This window comes from Triturus cristatus, chromosome 8, assembly GCF_964204655.1.
Source record: "Triturus cristatus chromosome 8, aTriCri1.1, whole genome shotgun sequence".
NCBI lineage: Eukaryota > Metazoa > Chordata > Amphibia > Caudata > Salamandridae > Triturus > Triturus cristatus.
In genome coordinates, this window is record NC_140591.1 from 789,240,975 (window position 1) to 789,258,977 (window position 18,003).

Here is an 18,003-nt window from a genome sequence, read left to right on the forward strand (position 1 = left end):
GGACAAAAACAATATGGTGAGAGCCCTACAGGAGGAGTGTTTAGTCATGGGCCTCCAGTCACGTCTACCAACACAGCAAGATCAAGAAAATAACCCTGCTGCTCTAGTCATCATTGTGGGGACGCAAGGCAGCACGAAAACTTTGACGCCAAAGAGATAAAGATCATCGTCCTTCATCCTCAGAGGAAGAAGTCCTACATTGAAGTGGTGTTGTTGGTGACTAACGGTTCCTAGAACACTACTACTAAAAAGACTAAGGGCCATATGTAGGTAATTTCTATTTACCGATTCCTAAATGCCGAATTTTACCGATTCCGTATTTAAGAATCGGTAAATAGAATGTAGGTAAAAAATCGGTAAATTTTACCGATTCGGTAATATTCGTTATTACCGATTCGGTATTTACCGAATCGGTAATAAGGCATACCTTCCCATTCATTCCTATGGGCCTGGAGGCCCATAGGAATGAATGGGAAGCCATTCACTATTACCGATTCGGTAAATACCGAATAGGTAATAGGGGGAGCATATTCAAGGGTGGCAGGGTGTCACATTGACACCCTGTTGCACCCCTGATTCGTGCATGTGTGCACATGTGGCGCACAATGTCTGCCACATGGCACTTTTAAAAAAGCACAAAATTGCTTTAGAAAAGGTATTCGATATTTACCATCAACTTGTAGTTGGTGGTAAATAACGAATCCTTAAACCAAAAATGCACTCACTTGAGTGCTCCCTACATAGGATTTAAGGATTCGGTAATTTACCGATTCGGTATTTTACCGATTTCTTAAAATACCGATTCGGTAAATTACCGAATCCTTAAAACCTGCCTCCTAAATTAGAAAGGGCTAAATACCGGTCGATAACGGGAAAATTACCGATTTTCGGCCGTTACCGACCGGTATTTAGCTATCTACATATGGCCCTTAATGATTACTTTGCTAATAACTGTTCTACACAGGCAATGAATGTGGGAGGAGTCCTCAAAATCGGCCCTGGAGCCCACCCCTTCAGTGCCTGTTTCTAAGTTATTCTCATTTCACATGTTTCATGAGTTGTACCTGCTACAATGGCCCTCGATCCAGCTTTGACTTGCTCCCAACCTATCCCCTGTTATCCTTGTTCCTGTTTTACCAGCTTGTCCCAGTTTATAATACACATGGAGACACAGAATGAGACCACCACTGATGAACATAGGATTTCCAATTATCACACTTTCCATTGCCCTAGAAATGGTGCTACTTCCAATCACTGGCCTTAAGTGGAACCACATACACACCATACTAGATATAAGGGGCCACTTCAGAGCAGCGCCACTCTCTCAGGCAGAATGACACCATTGAAGATAGTTTTGCTGAATGTGCAAGGTTTTAATATCCCGATTAAACGAAGAGCACTTCTCCAATAGCTTGAACTCAAAGAGGTAGACACAGCATTACTGCAAAAAACTCACCTACTCAGACCAGATGTTAAGAGACTTAATTCCAAATGGTACCCATCACAATTCCATGCATCTTACACATATAGGTATAGAGAGGTGGATATACTCACATGTAGGGACCTGACTTTTTACACTAAGGATACATTTTATGATAGGGTAGGTCGCTTGGTGGGCATCTAGGGTAAAATGGGCTAGATCCAGCTGACCATAATTTATCTCCGTAAGGAAACAGGCTTTTTGCAGGTTTCCCCCCACTTTTTCCACCATTTTGACTACAAGGTACTGGTGTAATTTCTGAAATACCCTGAACCCTACTAAATAGGACTCAGTGCATGTGCTCGGACCCTTAAAATGGTGCATATTTAATTGGCCTGTCCCCCAATTGTCACAGATTAACTTACTTGTAAGTCCCTAGTATATGGTACCTGTGGTACCCAGACCTGTAGGATAGAGTCTCCCCCCAGGGACTACAGCACTTGCTGTGCCACCCTGAGTGGGACAAGGCAACACCAGGCTCCCAGTCTGCCACTGCAGACTGGAAGGGCAGATTTAAACTGCTAACTCGAATTTGCCATTTAAGGTAATGGCAAACCCAAACTTCCCTTTTTAACCCCTTCAGTGCCACGCCCTTTCCCCCTCCTGTGCCGGGCGTTGCATAGGCGGGTGGGGTTCATGACGAGACTATCTCGTCATGGGCACAGAAGAGGTTAATATATTTAGGTTACCTCTAAGGTAGGCCTAACAAAACCTAATGCAGGGTGCTGTAAGTTAAAAAGTGGAAAATACTTTCAAATGTTTCAGCAGTAAAACCCTACATTCTTTATATATTTACAGTTTTTATAAAGAATATTACTCCTCCTAGTGGGATATCAGGGCGCTAGCATCGCTCCCTAGCATTTCTTGATGCATACGGTAGTGCTGGCACTAGCATCATTATGTCCTAAACAACCATGTTTTTAACTTTTTCCTCAAGCCCAGATAATCTTTGATGAGACACAGGTCTAAAGGTAGTTTGTTCCACTGTACAGCTGCTTCATATGAAAATGAACGGCCTCCTGTTTGACTTTCTTTATTCACCTTGTTTTTGATAATGCACGATTACAGGCTCTCAGCTCACATGAAGGCGAATAGAACTGTACTCTGTCTTGCAGAATTATAGGGCCATTTTTTTGCAATGCTTTGTGTGCATGGCACAGTAACTTGAACTTCACTCTTTGACGCATCGGCAATCAATGTCTCCAGACAGGCAGATGCAGAACTGAATCATACATACAGTCAATTTTTATAAATTGGTGTTGGATTTCTTTAATGTCTTGTTGATTTCTTCTTCAATTCCTTTGGTGCTGTTTAAATACTTTACACTTGTTTCTTTGTGAAAGCCTTGCTGCCAGAGACACAGCTACCCAGGGTTGAGCTGAAGGTTTGACAAACAAAACCCAAGAGCCCTAGGGGTTGGTAAGTGTATTTCACGGTGAGGTCGCACAAACACACCATATAATCCACATTTCCCCACAATCTCTATGGTCCCAACAAGGACACAGAGAGCTTCTACTCCACCCTCTTTCCCAGAATCTCTCATTTCACCATAGCAGACATCGTATTGAGGGGTGACTAAAACACATTATTCTTCAGCTAACCTGTCCCACCCAAGACATGGCGACACACAACAATCACACTCACTGCTTAGAGGATTGCAGACCTAAATCTGGTGGACGCTTGGTGCCACTACCATACTACTGAGAAAGATGACATGTTTTACTCTAATGTGCACAGGACCTACTTCCTAACGTCCACAAGCATGCACCCCAGGCTAGTTTACTCATCTCCTGGTGTCAAATCTTTATCAAACCATGCCCCTGTCTGGCTTATGGTGAGCCCCAAAATATCAGGTAGAGAGTGGATCACTGGTCCTGAAAGAACCAGGGTAAACATAAACGGTACAAAGTACTGTTAAGAAACCCTCAATCACCTTTTTTGCAGGTGGAATTCAGCGGTATATTTGATTATCCGCTTCGTGCTTGACAACGTGACAGCATCATCATCGGGTTAATGAATGCTTCCTCCACCCGGAGGTTTTTCCACTGGTGTTTTCAGTAGTGATCGTAGAAAAGTGTGGGTGTGTAGTGAATTGGTTTATAGTAAATGAAGATTAAGAAACTCGTAAAACCAGTATGTTATTTTAATAAGACTGGGTTCGAGTTGGTTAAAAACGCTTTTCGTGCACGAGGCAGACAAATTAAGGTCTGGTGCACTATAAAAATGTGTCCATAAAAGAGGTCGACATGTTTCAGCCCTATCTAGTGCCCCGAGGGGTCAGGTGGGCTTTCAGCAGGACCTTGTCTATGTGGGGGGGACACTAATATTAATAGGTCTCCTAGTGAAAAAATGGAAAAGATTGTTCCACAAAAAATGTTCGATTTGAACCTTGTATCCTCTAGTCGAGGGTTACATCGGGTAGAAAGGGTCTTTCCCGCTCTTTTTGACGGGAATACGCGGCTTGTTCTGTCGCTGCCTCTTCTTACCCGGTAGCAACAGAACAAGCCACGTATTCCCGTCAAAAAGAGCATGGAAAGACCATTTCTACCCGATGTAACCCTCGGCTAGAGGATACAAGGTTCAAATCGAAAAAAATTTGTGGAACAATCTTTTCCATTTTTTCACTAGGAGACCTATTCATATTAGTTTCCCCCCCACATAGACAAGGTCCTGATGAAAGCCCACCTGACCCCTCGGGGCACTAGATAGGGCTGAAACATGTCGACCTCTTTTATGGACACATTTTTATAGTGCACCAGACCTTAATTTGTCTGCCTTGTGCACGAAAAGCGTTTTTAACCAACTCGAACCCAGTCTTATTAAAATAACATACTGGTTTTACGAGTTTCTTAATCTTCATTCACTATAAATCACTTCACTACACACCCACACTTTTCTACTATCACTACTGAAAAAAACTGTGGAAAAACCTCCGGGTGGAGGAAGCATTCATTAACCCGATGATGATGCTGTCACGTTGTCAAGCACGAAGCGGATAATCAAATATACCGCTGAATTCCACCTGCAAAAAACGTGATTGAGGGTTTCTTAACAGTACTTTGTACCGTTTATGTTTACCCTGGTTCTTTCAGGACCAGTGATCCACTCTCTACCTGATATTTTGACATTTGAGGAAAAGAAGCTGAGTGGGTCACAAGCCCTTCTTTCTCCCCCAATTGATTGATATTTATGGTGAGCCCCCTCACACCGCAAAATAATTGCAAAGCCCCTGAGAGATCCAGGGATCGTATTCAAGAAATCACAGACCACTACTTTCCAGAAAGCAATAATGGCGAAGTTAATCCCTCTACCCTGAGGTCTACAGCCAAATTAGAGCTTAGGGGTGAACTAATCTCCCATTCGGCTGCATTTGAATGCCGAGCCAAACAACAAAGAGCAGATCTAGATCTACAGCTCTCCCACGCCCACACGACACAATGGATGGTGATTCATTAAAACCATGAGGGAAATATGCAGAATCAGAGTGGAATTAAAACATTTACAAATGAAAGATGCAACAAAAAATTACTTTGCATTAAGCAAACTTATTGTGAAAAAGGTGACAAAGAAGATAGTATATTAGTCTACGAACTCCGACAGGCCCTAACACTGAATCATATGAAAGCAAGTGAAGATGATTAAGGACATGCTGTAACAGAAACATCGGAGATTCTCTCCACCTTTCAACGATACTACTAAGTCCTATTCTGCTGCCAGAAGCTAGATGAGCCACCTCAAGATGAACACCTTAACAATAACAATAGCCTGAATTTCGAGAGCGACCCTTGCCTCCTAGAGGAAGATATTTCTATAGGAGGGTTGCGGGAGGCAATTAAACAATTGCCTACCGAGAGTGCTCGGGTCATAATGGCTTTTCTGCTTCATTTTATAAGGCATACATCTCACTACTTGTCAAACCCCTTACAAAGGTTTCCAACTCCTTTTTATGACCTCTGGGATACTCACAGATACCATAATGGGTTCCCATCTTACACAATAGCTCAAACCAGAAAAATAACATAACTTTGCAAGTCCGTATTGGTCCAAAGATTCCACCACATTTGGCCGTGCTTCATTTTTACTCAACAGACAGGCTTTATGAAAAACATACAGGCTAACGATAACTCAATTATTGTGCAATATCACCACCACACAGAAAACTCAAAAGGTGGAAGAAGAAAATCCAGAGATTATGGAGGGAAAGGCCTCACCCAAATTTTCGTGGCATGCTTCATCATTGGCCAGTCCGCCCCACTGTGCCAGGACAGTGCCAACACGGTTGTCTCAACCTCACTACAAGGTAGAACAATATAAGTGTTTTCTGGTCAATCGAAGGGTCCAGATCTATTCCTAAAACTGCATCTGCGTAAACCTAGGAGATTCCCTTTATTCAGTGTACGGGGGGGGGTAGGGTTAAAAACACGGTATTGGATGTTAGTGTGAATCAATGTCTCAGATATCCAACATAATCAACAGTTGTCACCATGCTTCAGCCGCAAAAACAGGAAGCCCCTTAAAAAAAGGGGAGGGTCCAGCACCTTCGTCAGGGTAAAAACTGTAGCCCTACAGTCAATCCTGCATGCGATTCCATGCACATAAGTAAGAATAAGTCTTACCTCTAATCGTCCTGTAAACGGTTACTGCCTGGAATAATAAAACACAGTTTACCTTTAATTTCTCCTGAAAAGCTTGATATAATAACTAGCATGTGTCACACACGTGAAAAACACTCTTCACACACATATGGCAAGCGTGAACATACAAAAGTGAACTTGCAAAACTCGTGCATCTACTTACCCTATTACTTTTAAGGTCCAAGCCAAAAATAGGGTAAATAGATGCTAGCTATTATGTCATAAAACCTCTGCAATGTTGGCATTGAGACTCACACCATGTACTTTCAAAGTTTTCAAATGTGCGTGAGGCGTTTTCATCCATAATCTCTTGATTTTGTGTTTCCACCTTTGGAGTTTTCCCTCTGGTGATATTACGAAGGAATTGAGTAGTCATAAATATCGTCCCCATTTGTTAGGAGTGCGCCAGGTTGCCCTGAGAATTTGCAAAGTCGACACCTCGCCCACCATCGTGTTTTTGATCGCCAAGTTTCTTGAGAGTGTTTGGGCGATCCGGCACAAAGGCATTCCACGCTAATCCTTAGGGCTGACATAAATTTTCTGATGTATACATATATCGAATTGAATTATTCCTCTTGCACGCACAGTGTTCGTATATGTGTAAATGTTATGTGTAATTTAACAAAAAAATGAGACTATCTCTCTATTTATGGATTTTTGTTTATTATTTTTTGTACTACCGTTTTTAAGATTTGGGATATTTGTTTTGCTATCACCTAAGTGAGCCCTTATTATTTTTCTCAAAACGCTGTGTTTTGTAATTAACTGTGTTTTTTTAACTGGGTGTATGTACTGTATTTTTCTTTCTCATCTGTGACTTTTGTGATCTATGACCGAAATAAAGTTTAAACTGGACTGGTAGTTGTCATATATTTTGGTTGTTGTATGTTAATTGTGCAGGGTGCAGTTTTTGAAGCATCCTCTGTCTCTTCCTTTAGTGTGATACAATAATAGGGCTAACAATAACACCTGACTAGCACTGACTTTAATGAAAGTAGCTGGGAGACGGAAACAGCCAATGGCCCTTCTTTCACTCGATGCAGAGAAGGCCTTCAACAGGATTTACTTGCCATACTTATTGAAGCTACTTGACACGAGACTCCTTGGCCCCAAAATGACAAAATGTATCCAAGCAAAGTATCAAAAACCGTGAACGAAAATTAAGATCAATGGGGAATATACGACAGATATATCCATATTCAGGGCAACGAGAAAAGGTTGAACTCTCTCCCCTCCAATTTTTGCCCTCTCACTGGGACACTTGGTGGCCAAAATCCTGAGCTATCCAAACATCCATGGACTGAGGTTGGGAAACAAAAGGAACAAAAACTAGCCTTATTTGCTGACAATGTCTTCAATTTTGTAATCGACCTGGAGGATTCGATTCCTGAACTTCAGGCAGATTTAGATCGCTTTGCATTGGTTTCTGGTTTTCAGATCAATTACTTAATTTGCAATGAATGGGCGTGGCGGAGCCACGAGAACTGATGTGATAGCGACTGCAATGGGGCGGCTTTCCTTGGATTGGGACAACCATAAGATAATTGGAAGTCCGCCAGCCCACACAAGGGCCTTGCATGATAGTAAAATTCCTCCTCTAATTCAGCCCTTGACCCTGTTCCAGGCAGGTCGCTCCTCACCCGCAACAGCACCACCTGTTGTGCCCATGTCTCCCAGCTAGCTGCTGCTGCCACTACTGCGAATTCAAGGCCCTCCTCCACCTGCAGGCTACCACCTGCGCCACATCCCTGGTGGCCAGTGGTAGGCCGTAGGTATCTGTGCGCTCGATCTGCCCATTTTCCTGTCTGCCCTCCGTTTTGACTCTGCACTCTGTATTTATTGTACTCTGTTATTGTATTGTATTGTGCTCGTATTCTGTTTTTTATTCCTTGTATTTCCTTGCATTGTCGTGCCCTTGGTTTCTCTGCCCGTTCTGCTCTCTCGTTTCCCGCCACTGCGTCCCCTGCGGCCCCGCCACCACTCTCGCCCATTCGTTCCACTCCTGCCTCCCAGCTGCTCCTCCCTCCCACCTCCCCTTCTTATCGCGGCCGCGCGCAGCAGGCGCGCCCCTGGCGTGCAGATGGCGCGCCTAAGGCAAGCCCATCTGTGCCCGTCCGCGCCTGGACCGCGCCCAGCACCAGACCCCCTGGCCCCCGTGAACACCTCGACACCTGACGCCGCTCCGACGCCAGCAGCCTCCACGCACTCAACGTTGGCCGAACACACACCTGCTTCCAGGCCACCCTGAAGCGGACCCATGGACCCTTCTCCTGCCGGAACTGCCACTACACTAGCCTCCAAACCACCACCACGCCCACCGGGGTAGGTTGCAACAGCCTCCAATGCCTTCTACTCAACACCCGCTCTGCCCGCAAACACGCCATCGAACTCTGGGACCTACTCGACTCCACCTACCCAGACGTCGCCTTCCTGACAGAGTCCTGGTTGAACCCCTCCTCGGCTCCCGACATCGCCATAGCTGTCCCTGACGGCTACAAGATCACCCGCAGGGACTGCACCAACGAGGAGGAGGAATCGCCATCATCCACAGAAACACCCTCAGAATCTCGACCAGCACCGACGACACGCTTATCACCGCCAAACACCTGCACTTCCAGATCCACACCGACCCCAACAATACCCTCAGAGCAATTCTCATCTACAGACCACCCGGCCCCTGGCCGCAGTTCAGTGACTCCATCGCCGACTTCGTCAGTACGCATGCCCTTGCGTACACGGACTACATCCTACTCGGAGGCCTGAACTTTCACCTCGAGAACACCAACGACAGCAATTCCACCCCCCTGCTCGGCAACCTTGCCAAACTCGGACTCAAACAGCTCGTCACGACTCCCACCCACTCCGCCGGACACATGCTCGACCCCATCTTCTCAGCCAGCAACCACGTCACCTTCAGCCACACCACCGAACTCCACTGGACTGACCACGGCTGCGTCCAATTCACCTTCGAGAAGCCCACCACGCACCACCGCACACAACAGGCCCTTCACCGCAGCTGGAGCAAAGTCACCGAAGACCAGCTAGTCACCACCCTTGCCCGAAACCCACCAATGGACACTACCGACACCCACTCCGCCGCCCTCAGCCTCAGGCAATGGATCGACGACTGCGCCTATACTCTCGCCCTGATTAGAAACCCTCGAACAGACGCACCGACAGAAAAGCCATCTGGTTCACCGCCGACCTCCAGGCATCCAAGCAGGCCTGCCGTAGGCTCGCGAAGAAGTGGCACAACGAACAGACACCAGACAGCAACACAGCCTACAAGAGTGCCATCCGCAGACACCACCAACTCATCCGTACCGCCAAAAGGACCTCCTTCAAAGAGCGCATTGACAACAATGCACACAACAGCAAAGAGCTCTTCAACATCGTGAAGGAACTCTCCAACCCCAGCTCCAATTGCAACGACATCCCGCCATCACAAGACCTCTGCGACTCCCTAGCCACCTTCTTCCACTGCAAGATTGCAGACATCCACGACAGCTTCAGCAACCAGGCCCCCCCGACAGACACAGACACCTCAGACTCACCGCACCCCAGCCACATCGACATCGACCCCCTGCTTTCCTGGACCCACATCAACGACGAAGACACCATCAAAATCATGAACACCATCCACTCCGGTTCACCATCCGACCCCTGCCCGCACCGCATCTTCAACAAAGCAAGCTCCACCATCGCACCCCATCTCCGTAAAATCATTAACTGCTCCTTCGAGAACACCACCTTCCCGGAGAGCTGGAAGCACGCCGAGATCAACGCCCTACTCAAGAAACCCAAAGCTGACCCCAAGGACCTCAAGAACTTCCGGCCCATCTCCCTCCTCCCATTCCCAGCGAAAGTCATCAAGAAGATTGTCAACAGGCAACTGACCTCCTTCCTCGAAAAGAACAACATCCTGGACCCGTCCCAATCCGGATTACGCAGCAACCACAGCACCGAAACAGCCCTCATTGCTGCAACCGACGACATCAGGGCCATGATGGACAACAAAGAAACCGCTGCCCTCATCCTCCTGGACCTCTCGGCCGCCTTTGACACTGTCTGCCACCACACCCTCCGCAAACGCCTCCACAACGCAGGGATCTGTGACAAAGCACTGGACTGGACCACCTCCTTCCTCACCGGCAGAACCCAGAGTGTCCGCCTCCCCCATTCCGCTCTAAAGACACCAAGATCATCTGCGGCGTACCCCAAGCAACATCCCTCAGCCCGACACACTTCAACATCTACATGGCACCGCTCGCCAACATCGCCAGATCGCACGACCTCAACACCAACGACACCCAGCTGATCCTCTCCCTCACCAAGGCCCCCACCACTGCCAAATCCAACCTCCATGAAGAAATGAAGGTCATCGCCGAATGGATGACGATCAGCCGCCTGAAACTGAACTCAGACAAGACAAAGGTTTTCATCGTCGGATCCACCCCCTCCGCCTGGGACGACTCATGGTGGCCGGCTGCACTGGGAGCTGCACCGATGCCCACTAACCACGCACGCAAGCTGGGAGTCATCCTGGACTCCGCATTGTCAATGACCCAGCAAGTGAACGCTGTCTCCTCCTCCTGCTTCAACACACTCCGCATGCTCCGCAAGATCTACAGATGGATCCCCACCAGTACTAGAAGGACAGTCACCCAGGCCCTCATCACCAGCAGACTGGACTACGGCAACACTCTCTATGCAGGAACACCAGCCAAACTCCAGAAACGACTACAACGCATACAGAACTCCTCTGCAAGCCTCATCCTCGACATCCCTCGCCACAGCCACATCACAGCCCACCTGAAAGACCTACACTGGCTCCCCGTCAACAAAGCTCTCCGCAACACCGGACCAGCGTACCTCAACGAGCGACTTACCTTCTACACCCTGAACCGCAAGCTTCGCTCCAGTGACCTCACCCTCGCCACCGTTCCCCGCATCCATCAAGCAACCGCCGGCGGAAGATCGTTCTCCGTACCTCGCCGCAAAAACCTGGAACACCCTCCCCATCCCCATCGGCTTATGACAGACCCAGGACCTGCTGGCCTTCAGGAGACTCCTCAAGACCTGGCTGTTCGAGCAGTAGCAGCACCCCCCCCCCCCCAACACCATGAGACCCTCACGGGTGAGTTGTGTGCTCTACAAATGTATTGATTGATTCATTGAAGCAGTGTTTAAGGACTTTATACCGATGGGGCAAACTCAAAATCTCTTGGACAAGCAGATTGAACATCCTGAAAATGAACTCCATGGCTCACTTGCTATACAAAATGCAGAGACTTCCCCTCCCAATACCCAGAACAACGCTGACACAAATCCAACAAAGAATGCTCGACTTAGTGTGGCAGGGTAAAAAGAAAAGCAAAAGAGCTCTTCTTAAAAAATGTATTGTGGTATGCAGTAACGCTGAATTTTGTAAAATATTTTTAGTCCCAGGACAGGTCCCTCTGGGACCCTACAGTCGGCCTAGGGGCTTAGAGGATCCCTTTTCTTTTTTTTCAGGTCAGGAGAATCCTTAAAGCGCTGCCAAACATCTTTGTTGATGTGAGGCAGCCGATTAGATCTTATCTTTTCATGTGTCGGTCTGGCAGTACTCCAGAGTCTCCAGAGATCTATAAAGTTTGCACCTAATTTTGTCAAAAACTAGTTAGTGGATTTACACTAAATCACAAAAAGCATACTTTCTGGGTAAAGAGGTAACTTTTCACCAATTTGGTGTAAATCCATGTAGCAGTTTTGGCTGTAGCTATGTCTTGAATTCCATGGTAAACAGCATGGGGAAAACGTGTTTTGGGACCCCACCTCCTTTCTCTCGCATCCCGCTTGACAGATTACACAGCAACTACTCAAGAAGGAGCTGAGGTTGATGAACAGTTTTTTTGTAATTATTTTTTTAAGATTCGTCAGACGCCTTATATATATATAATCAAAACAAAACCCTTTCAGGCAGAGTGACAAACACATTTTGCCAAAAAGAAGCAGAGAACTCTGGGTAGTTCTCAAGTTTAGGTGAAAAGCAGCTCCTGTATAGAGCACCCTCAACACCAGCGACACTCTAAATTTGCTCACCTCAAATGTCTGCTTTTATATCAAAGGGCCAGATGTACGACCCGCCAATTAGCGAGTTGCAAATTGCATCGCATTCGCAACTCGCAATTTGCGACTCGCTAATTGGAATGCACAACAGTGTCTGAGACACTGTTTGCGATTCCTAATGGGGTCGCAAATTGCATGCCTCATTAATATTAATGAGGCAGGCACAATTTGCGACCCCTTTCGGAATGGCTAGCATTCACAGGGCTGGTGGCCTGCTGGGGTCAGCAGACCACCGTGTCTGTTACTGCTTTTTAAATAAGGCAGTTTTAAAAAAAAAATGCAGCCCGTTTTCCTTAAAGAAAAACGGGATGCATTTAAAAAAGAAAAATGAAACTTTTCAGTTTCATGTGTTTTAAGGGCAGGCAGTGTCAGTCAAATATCTTTATTCGGTTTAAGAGCAAACCATAAAAGCATACTACAAAACATGATATATAAAAACAGTTGTAGGTACGTGATTCATTTAACACAATCATGGCTCATAAAAACTTATAGAGACATTCAATAAAAACAATTTCATTTTTAACACAATTAAAAGAGGATGTACATGATATAATGTTAAGTTCATTTCCTCAAAATTCTTATAGCTGCTGATAAAAAATTAGCAACGTTAAAAGTTTCCCAAACGTCAGTTAACATTTGCAAGTAGAGAAGGGCATGTCTCACTTGCACAAAGCCTTTGTTTTTTAAAATAGGGAGAATAAAACGTTTCCTAATGACAATAAGGTGTTCACAGAAAAAAAGGAAATGTATGATGTCTTGTTGCGAAAAATTATCGCAAGTACAGGGCCCAAGATCCTCTACCCTCTTCCATCCTTTCTGTTCTCCAATAAGAAGATGCAATTGATTAAATCTGAATCTAGTCAGTAAAAAACGATTATTCTTGTTTGTGACATAGCCTAGATATGGTTCCATGGATAGTGTTGTTTTAAATAGCTGGTGGGCCCTTACTGTCACCTTTACCAGCTCTCTGTCTTCCCTATACATGGTGGCTATGCACAAATACATTTCCTTACACCATTTTATGTCTCCCTTCACTAGAGCTTCTGGTGAGTGATATAATTCTGGACGACCCAGCTTTACTGCCAGCCTCTGGATATATTTAAGCCAGGGTATACACAGCCCATGGTCGAGTGACATACAGTCTTTCATGATGGTGTGATTAAGCAGTAAGTCAGGGTTTAACCAAGCAGCTATCCATTTCAGTAGTGGTGCCACAGCAATAGCATCTTCAACAAAGCCAATTCCAAGCTCCTGATGGGTATTGTAATTGGCTGTTGTTTTAGGGACAGATAGGAGGTTCTTTAAAAACCTATCTTCAACAGTCTGTATGTTCTTTACATTTGTTGTGCCCCATAACTCGGCCCCATACATGGCTAGTGAAATGCACTTGGCTCTGTATATTTGAATGAGGGCCTTCATTGGCCTGGCTCCTAGCTTTCTGGCAAAACCCAATACAGCCAGGGTTGCTCTTATCAGTACAATTTTTTTTGCTGTGATTTGGGTTACCCAGGATCCTTGGTCGTCGAAAAGTACGCCCAAGTATGGGAACGACGACACCCTGGTTAATATATGGCCCTCACAATAAAACGTTTTAGCCTTTGGGGATTTCTGTCCAATAGGCATTACATGCGATTTTGAAAAATTTACGCTTAAATCTAATGACTTCATGAAGCCAGAAAAAAAGTCTAACAATAATTGAAGTCCCACTGCCGTTCTTGCTAGGAGGGCGGCGTCATCCGCATATAAAAGTGCGGGAATCAGGCATTTCCCTGCATTTTACAGGCGGCAATTAGGGCAGTATCTAGGTTATCGATGTATAATGTAAAGAGCAGGGGCGCCAAAATGCACCCCTGTCTAACTCCATTTGATATGGGTATACCTTCAGTACAATTACCCTGTTGGTCATACCTCACCGTTGCAGATAAATCCCTATGCAGGTCGGCTAGGAAATAGACGATGTTTTTGTCTACTCCACAGGTTAGGAGCAAGGACCACAGCTTTGACCTGTTTACTCGATCAAAGGCCGAGGACAGGTCCATGAAGGCTACTAATAGTGCTCCATTCTTTGCCACCGTATATTTACCTATTAGTAGTTGCAAGTTCAAGCATTGGTCCGTGGTGCCCATCCCTTTTCTGAAGCCGTACTGGGCCATAGAGAGTGTTCCAGATTCCTCGAGCCAGCCGGTCAGTTGGCCAAGGACCACCCTACCCAATACTTTCACAGAGGAGTCAATTAAGGATATCGGGCGGTAACAACTCGGGTCACCTCTGTTACCCTTCTTACATATGGGTATAATGACAGATCGTGCCCATGTGGGGGGCAGGCCCAATTGACAGGCGTTAACAAAGACATTATATAAAATCTTTGACCAGGTTTTTACATCTGATTTAAAAAGGTCTGCCGGGACTCCATCGGGTCCCGGAGCCTTATTACTTGTCATTTGCATAATGGCATGTGTTACTTCTAATTCTGTGAAGGTCAAAGAATATTTCTCCATATTTAAGACTGGGCCTTCCAACATCCCATTTCCATCATAAACCTGTTTAAAGTGACTGTACCATTTGTTTTCCTGGATACCACAATCAAGCTCGCTTTTGCTTTTATCCTGGAAAAAAGGCTTATTTACCACAGTCCAAAATTTAGCACTATTTTTAATTACATCTATTGATAAAAGCTCGTTCCAGGCTTCCTCCCTAATTTCGTTTTTTCGCTTTCTTTGTGCTTTTTTATAATTATTCCTAAGGGCAGCAATTTCCGCTTTATCGGGCGGGTCAGCTTTCAGCGCTACCATCAACTTCCGTTGGGCTATTGAACAGTTGTGGTCAAACCATTTTTCCCCGTTCCTAAGTTTTCCATTAACTGCTTTTTTGAGGTCACTATCGACCTGGGTGCAGATTATGCCATAGGCTACTAGGACCTCATCCCCTATGACGCCATCTTTAAGACAAGTGGTCATATAATCCCCAACCTTTCCCAGCAAATTTTCCTTGAAATCCTTTGGCACCACACGGCACCATTTCAGGCGTCACGCTTGATCGGTTGGCCTTATGTCAAGGATTCCAACAGTCAGGTTGGGTTTCACTTTTTTCCTTAGGTCATCTGTCAGAGGCACCTTTACAGGGTTATGATCTCCGTAGGGAGACCAACTGACATTATACTGACTAACCCTACTTGCTAAATTTACCCAGAGCCTCTTCCTTTATAGGTTGGGATGTCTCCTGTAAATTTGGTGGGGTAGATCAAGTCATTACCTACCACCAAATCTTCTAAATACAATCCCTGCGGGGTGTGTTCAAAATGAATATTATCTTGGTTTGCTGGACCTAAGATGTCCCAAACAAAACAGTTACCTTTACAACAATGAACATTAAAATCTCCAAGCACAATAACCGAATAATAATTCGTACTATTAACATTATACAATTCCAAAAAATCGTGTAGACTGACTAGATGTTCATTAAAAATACTCTTATCAAAGGAGTTATAAAAGTTGACAATGAGCCAATTCCCAGTTAATTTAGTTAGAATTTCCACTGCAAGGCAATATGGCGTGCCTGTCTCCACTTTAGTATAAATCCCCTCAAGTTTTAATGAAATGAGGGTTAAAAGTCCGCCCTTTGCCCTCCCCATGGGGGAAGCAACTGCTGTCGACCAGAAAGCCGCATACCCATCCAAAAAAAAGGTATTCTCCGTGTCCCAGGTTTCTTGTAACCCAATAATTTCGCAGTCTGTCAAACAGTCCTTCCGTTTTGCATCATTTGCTTTACTATTCAGCCCAGCGATGTTCCAACTAAGGACCCTCGTTCCTAGACGTGGGGCCCTCACTGTCACCATACCATCAGTGGGGCCACCTTGGACGTCCCCCTCTGTGTTCATGACATTTGGGATACCACCCCCACAAGGGCTCACTGAGTTTCCATTTAACCCACATTCCTCCTCCGTAATCAATGTAGAAGCTTCTACAACAGGTGTGGGATGGTCCCGGCCATGTTCAAGTCAATCATTTGAATCTAGATCACTCAGGGGTTGATAACGATTGAATGTGGCTACCCCGCGGCCGGTAAACCCTACAGTGCCAATTCCTCTGCCCCTACATAAGTCATTAATGGGCTGCTGAGTTAGATGTCTGTAGAAATATCCCAGTGAACGAAGTGTGATGCCCTAAACAGTATGTGGCAGCGAGGAAGCTCTTACAAAGCATTATTAACAAGAAGTGGGTTACTAAAATTTATGATGACACAATCCCCCCTAATATTCTTGTGTGATTGTCCTATCCATGAGACTCTCCTGGTGGTTAGTATCTGACGTGATAGACCTACTGGGAACCCACACTGTCTATTTAGCCACGATACAGTTTTATTCTTTAGGGATTCGTGGGATTCGTGGGATTCTGACTTGTTTGACAGGCCACCCTCTACTAGAGGTGGAACATTTGTCAACACTGCGACAAATGGGGCACATTCAGGAGGTAAGTCTGGTTGTGCACTGACCGTGCAGCTGGTCTTTACTTCTGCCGGCCCTCTCTTACTGCCTAGACATGTTACTGGTGGTGGAGTTTTACTCACAGTTGCCAGGGATACAGCAGCTGCTGGTTCTACTATACTGGGTCCTTCCTGAATGGGCTTTGGTATCTCATTGTTAACCCTAGGGCCCTTTTCGGCAGTGCTATCACTTACAATTATATCACTACGGGGTCCCAGGAGGTTTCCTAATCTCACAATTTCCGCAGACAACGTGTCAATTTTGGCCACTAGGGGTTTAACTACCTTAGTGATTTTGGCCTCTAAAATGCCAATAAGGCAATCTATTTGCTCTGTGTCTATTTTAATTGTGGCATTGTTAGCCAAAACCTCATTTAGGCTTTCCCCACTAGTAGGTGGCGGGTCTGTTTTTTTATGAGTGTTTCGGCCACCCCTCCGTTTAATTTGTGTATGCTTGCGAGATCTCAACACTCTCTGTGTTACCGGGGCCGGGGAACGCTCTGGTGGAGCATCATTGATGTCATTTGGGTCGGCCATATTTTCCTGATTCTGCACTAATTCAGAGGGCAGCAGAGCTGAATCTGCCGTATTTACCAAATCATGTTGATCAGTGCTACAGCTATCACCCTGAATAGGAGAAAACAATGCAGTGGGCGAACTAGACAATGAAAAAGAACTAGTCCCCTGGCCCAATGATTTACGTCTTTCACTGTTAATTTTTGTTACAACTTTCACCAGATAATTATCTAGTGTTGCAGCTGCAGGAAGTATTTTGCCTGTTGTGGATTTCAACATTTTCAGCGGTAACAAAGAGGCCTATAAAAGACTAAATGTAGTGCCTAAACAGAAAAATAATAACAAAACAATAATAAGGGGTATTTCAACTCCTTATCCTATGAAATAGCCACACATGCTCTATTAAGTTAAAAAAGTCTCACTAAGTCCATAGTGACAGGGGACAGCAGCGAAGTCCTGGAGCCAAGAACCGTGGCCCAGCCCAGCCTCCTTGTGCCTCTGAGGGCCTCAGAGGGCCCGCCCTTCGCCCGGGCTTAGCCCGCGCGCCGTCCCGCGTTGCGGGAACAATGGATGTTTAAATAGTGGAAGTGGGCGTGGGCGTTAGCTCCGGCGCAGGTGACTCTGACTGCGAGGCTCCTGGTCCCTGGAGTCCTCGCGTTTGCCCCAGATGCTGCTGTTAGGGGCTGGCTGTGTCAGGCCGTGAGGTAACGAGCCGCGCCTACTCCCGACAAACGTCGGAACTACAATTCCCGGCGGCCTTTGCCGAAGGGGAGGAGCCACGAG

At 45.8% G+C, this 18,003-nt stretch overlaps 1 protein-coding gene across 4 annotated transcripts in view; it reads right to left on the reverse strand.

Moving 5' to 3' along the window:
* LOC146805091 (CTP synthase 2) overlaps positions 1-18,003 on the reverse strand; it is a 1,453,753-nt gene that overhangs the window by 88,671 nt on the left and 1,347,079 nt on the right. For 2 of the 4 annotated variants that reach the window (XM_085622228.1, XM_085622230.1), the window contains one exon: positions 6,097-6,124. The exons of the other annotated variants lie outside the window; for them this stretch is intronic. In XM_085622228.1, the coding sequence (XP_085478354.1) occupies positions 6,118-6,124 (7 nt within the window). In that variant the 3' untranslated portion in view covers positions 6,097-6,117. The remainder of the gene's footprint in view (positions 1-6,096; positions 6,125-18,003) is intronic. 4 annotated transcript variants of the gene reach the window in all.